At 51.5% G+C, this 5,066-nt stretch overlaps 1 protein-coding gene across 1 annotated transcript in view; it reads right to left on the reverse strand.

Moving 5' to 3' along the window:
• The window catches only part of WDR88 (WD repeat domain 88), a gene marked incomplete at its 5' end in the record, with an annotated part of 15,597 nt that extends 11,846 nt beyond the window's left edge, over positions 1-3,751 (reverse strand). Inside the window, 2 exon segments of the mRNA XM_012733170.1 lie at positions 1,580-1,643; positions 3,660-3,751. Coding sequence (XP_012588624.1) covers positions 1,580-1,643; positions 3,660-3,751 — 156 coding nt within the window.
• Between the last annotated feature and the right edge of the window lie 1,315 nt (positions 3,752-5,066).

Here is a 5,066-nt window from a genome sequence, read left to right on the forward strand (position 1 = left end):
GTGCCTACAATATAAATAACTATAGTGCTCTGGAGAGCCATTTTTAAAATTCCAAGTTGCTATACCAAATTAGTGATAAAACCAAGCTGTCCTTAAAATATAAGGGAGCCTAGGGCCTTCCCTGTTGTACAACAGGTTAGGATGCAGCCCTGTAAGCTGGCCACAGCCAATCCCCGCCCTTGAGGTGACCCACATGGCGGACAGACCTCTCTTGACCCGCCTGCTGCTCCCTCAGCAGTGGACTTCGTCAGTCGGCCTGTCCTGCCCCTTTTTCTGTCTCTGGTGAATCCCCTCACCGCCCCTGCACCCCTGGCCTGTACCCCAGCTCTGTATGCATAAATAAATAAATCTTTAAAAAACAAATAAGGGAGCCTGTGTATAAATCACCCTGCACTTTCTCCGTATGGTGCTGCTGCTACTGAGAGCGGGAAATGGTAAAACAAGGCATGACCGGGCTGCACCACGAGCTCATTAGCAAGAATGGTGCTGATTATACTTATTCACCTCTCAGTGTTGAGAGGGGACTGAGGCTCACGGGTGTGCATGTGTAAGGACCCTGTTAGCAGAACACGTGTGTCTGTGTGCATGCGTCAGCCTGCCCAGGAAAGAGGCTCCAATGGGCCGTTCTAATCGCTCAGGGTTTGCTTTGAGGTTTTGTTTTGGGGTTTTCAGCTTGTCTTGTCTTTTTAAAATTCTTCTACGGCATTTGTGAGTTGGTCTTTGCATGGAAGAAAGATTGCTTTTTGAGGAAACAACCAGGAGGAAGGGAGGGGAAAGCAATGAGTTCTTTAGGGGAATGGACCAGATATGGGGCTGTAGGATCCCCTGGTCAAGGCTGGGCTGCCTGGCCAATGGGCAGGTGTGAGGGATCTCAGAGCAGTTTGGGTGGATGGTGGATGGATGGATGAATGGATGGATGGGTGGATAGATGGGTGAATGGGTGGATGGATGGTAGATGGATGGATGGATGGGTGGTGAATGGATGGATGGATGAATGGATGGGTGGATGGATGGATGGGTGGATGGAGGGTGGGTGGATGGATGGATGGATGGATGGATGGATGGATGGATGGATGGATGGGTGGATGGATGGGTGGATGGTGGATGGATGGATGAATGGATGGATGGATGAATGGATGGATGGTGAATGGATGGATGGTGAATGGATGGATGGGTGGGTGGATGGATGGATGGATGGTGGATGAATGGATGGGTGAATGGATGAGTGGATGGATGGATGGATGGTGGATGGATGGATGGTGGATGGATGGATGGATGGATGGGTGGATGGATGGATGGATGGTGGATGGATGGATGGATGGTAAATGGATGGATGGGTAGATGGATGGATGGACAGACAGATGGACGGATGGGTGGACACCACCTCCACCTCCAACATGGAGAGAAAAGAGATTGGGAAGGGCCAAGCTTGCGTGATTTCCTTTCCTGACACCCAGCTCCATCATCTTGGGTCCCAGAGAAAATTCTCCTTTTCTGGAAGACTGGCTTCTCTCCCCAGCCTCTACATGGCCAGCCCAGCACATCCAAGCCAGCACCATGGCCCACAGCAGGGTCGTACCAGCAGCTTGCCTGTTTCAAGGTCCCACACCTGCACTGTTTTGTCATAGGATGCTGCAAGAATTCTGGAAATAAAATGACAAAGATGGGGTCTTTAGAGCAGAGACAATGGTGCCTGTGGTTTCCACAAGGAAACCATTGAAAATTCTTCACAGAAAACATCAATGATTTAGGGCAAAGGTGGCAAATAATGCCCAAATCTTCCTGGATCATCTCTGTGAGCCCCCCTGGAGGGGAAGGTATCTCTCTCTTAATTCTTGGGGTCATGCAAATGCTGGCTCATGTTTGGGGTATTAAGAGGTATCCTTCTGCTGTTCTGTGATTGTCTGTCTTCTTTCTTTCTTTTTAAAGATTTATTTATTTATGTATTCAGAACTGGAGTACAGGCCAGAGGTGCAGGGGGTGAGAGGCTTCACCAGAGACAGAATAGGGAGCAGAACTGACTGAAATCCACTGCTGAGGGGAGCAGCAACAGGACAGGAGAGGCCTGCTGCACCCTGTGGGTCACTCCCTGGCCAGGGATCGAACTCGTGCTGAGGCGGCTGCAGCCAGCTTCCCAGTGCTGCATTTTAACTCCCGGCGCCACCAGGGAGGGCCCTAACTGTCTTCTTCTAAGGGAATCAGGTACTTCCTTCCCTGTGCGTGTGTTTATCTTTCAGCAGGAAAATACTTCGACATCTCTTTTCATTCTGAAATGTTTTCTCGTACATTTTGTGAAATAATATAAATGCTCCTTTGCCGTCTTACTCTGCATATCACTGAGGCCACGTTTATCGTCTCTGTAAGACACATTCCCACAACCCTTACATCTCCACATTAGCTTTACCTAGGAGACTGGTTTTAGAGCTGCCGCCCAGGGTGGAAAGCAAATGCATGTTAAAGCAAACTCCCTTGTATTTCAAAGGTGCCTCTTATCCCTGGATGAGAAAATCGGGGCACATACACCCCAGAGGCTCATGTCTGTGTTGAGTCCCAGCCCGACCCTTCCCCAGGGAGAGCTCAGGCATACCTTTGCTTCCTGGGCCTCAGTTTCCCCTGGGCAGTCAGTGCCTGGCCTAGGTTACAAAGGCCCCTCGCAGTCCAGAACCTCCAAGAAGCAAATCCAGACTGGCTCTGTGTGAGCCACCATCAGTGCTGTGTTTATAAAACTATGTCACAATCACTTGATTCTTGCAGCAAAAAAATAAAACTAAGCCCTCCCTGGTGGTGCAATGGGTTAGAGCACAGCCCTACGAGGTGGGCTACAGCCTCTTCAGCATGAGTTCAATCCCCAGCCAGGGAGTGACCCTCATGGTACAGCAGACCTCTCCTGTCACCCCTCAGCAGTGTACTTCAGTTGATCTTCCAGTCCGCTCCCCACTCTGTCTCTGGTGAATCGTCTCCCCCCTGAGCCTCTGGCCTACACCCCAGTTGTTGTATGTATAGATAAATAAAGCTTTAAAAAGGGGGTGGGACCCCATGTTTATTGCTGCTTTATTTACAATTGGAAAAACATGGAAGCAGCCCAAATGCCCAAAAGAAGATGACTGGATAAAAAAGATGTGGTACATATAAACAATGGAATATTACTCAGCAACCAAAATAGAGAAACACATGTCTTTCGCAGCAACTTGAATGGAGCTGGAAAAGATCATGCTTAGTGAGATAAACCAGAAAGAGAAAGAAAAATACCGGATGGCTCCACTCATAGCAGGAGTATAATGGACCAGGCGAGAAAATAATAAGAATAATGAACAGCCATGTAGCAGAGACATTTTGCGGGGGTGGAGTGGGAGGTGGGATCAAAAACACGGGGAGGGGGGGAGAGGTGGGGAGGGAAGTGCACAGGACTGTGGTGATGGCACACGGGTGACTCGGTGATGGGAAACCCACGGGGATTACAACCGAGATGTTAAAAAAAAATGTACAAAATGATGTAAAAATAAACCGTTATATTATTAAAAAAAAAAAAAGGGTGGGGGGAACTGCTTTAGAGGAGCAGGGTCGTGAAGTTACTCAAAAAGCAACAGAGAGCGCCAGAGTGCGCTGACCTGCCTGTCGCTCTTGCTTTTCCTGACCCGTGTAAAGCAAGGGAAGGTCACCTTCTGCTGTCGGCCGTGACGCTGCACTCTGACACAGGAGCCATCGGCTGCTTAAATTCCCGAACAACAGATCCGTCCACAGCATCCTCAAATCAACAGGAGAGAGAGGGAGAGAGCGAGAGGTCACTCAGGCATTGCCGAGGCTGAGACGGGAGTTCAACACCGGCCCAGGGCTTGTCTACACCAGCGAAGGTGAGCATGTGGCATGGCTAGGGCCTCCCCACCTCTCCCCAGGGCAGGAAGGTCACTCTACCACCTAGGGTGCCCCAGGCAGCTCCCCATCTCGACAGGCAGCAGCTGGAACATGGTCATAGAGGGCAGAGCCACAAACAGATCGTTTCCTTGTTCTCCACTGGCCAGAAAGACTTGGCACAACCCACCAAGGTCTTCCAAGAACATTCTGCCCATGGCCTTCGAGCTAGCACTTCTACTCTGAGGGACGAGTAATGTGAATCGTGGACCAAGGCTAATGCGGGAAGAGGTTGGTCCCGCGGAAGGCCAGAGGGGGCAGGGGAAGCCAGCTATGGGGCCGCCACTTTCATCACGGTGAAGGGCAATAGCTGGGGTTGAGATGGAAACAGAGCAGGGGCCCTCCCTGGTGGCGCATCGGTTAGGACGCAGCACTGCAAGTGGCCGCAGCTGCTTCAGTGCGAGTTCGATCCCCGCCCCGGGGGTGACCCACAAGGCGCGGCAGACCTCTCCCGACCCGCCAGCTTCTCCCCTCAGCAGTGTGCTTCCTTGAGCTGTCTGTTCTGCTCCCCACTCTGTCTCTGGTGAATCCTCTCACCACCCCTGCACCTCTGGCCTGTACCCCAGTTCTGTATGCATAAATAAATAAATCTTAAAAAAAAAAAAAGAAAACAGAGCATTTGGGTAGACAGTAGGAAGAGAGGAAAGCCAGGTCCCAGCTGCGTGGCAGGGTCAGATCAACGCAGGCAGATGGAACAGCTCATGTGCTGAGAACAAAGCAGGCCCAGGAGCTGAGCCCACTGGCACACAGAAGAAATGTGGCACTAAGACCTGCCGACAGCGTTTCTGGGCAAGCTGGGCTGGTGCAGCTCCTGGACACAAAGGTTGCTGTAAGGACAGTGGAGTCCTAGAAAGGCCAGTAAGTGGACTTCTTAGGCCCTTGTGACTGACCAGCACTGGTCCCAAAGAGGCCTGCCAGGGTCTGCTGGCAGTGCCCACTCAGCTTCTGGAGGGCCCGTGGTGCCCACCTCCCTGGAGCGGTGTCTGACATCACAGCTCTGTCCCCTACTTCCTGCACCCGAGGGTGCTCATCTGTGCTCAGGCCTGCCTCTCCCAACCAGCCCCACCTAGCCACACCACCTCTGTGGAGGGAACTAGATTTTTCCAACAAGAAGGAGATCCAAAGAGGTGGAATAGCCTAGTGGCCTCCTGTAAGCC

The sequence above is a fragment of the Condylura cristata genome, unplaced genomic scaffold, assembly GCF_000260355.1.
Source record: "Condylura cristata isolate star-nosed mole 26May11 unplaced genomic scaffold, ConCri1.0 scaffold00039, whole genome shotgun sequence".
Taxonomy (NCBI): domain Eukaryota; kingdom Metazoa; phylum Chordata; class Mammalia; order Eulipotyphla; family Talpidae; genus Condylura; species Condylura cristata.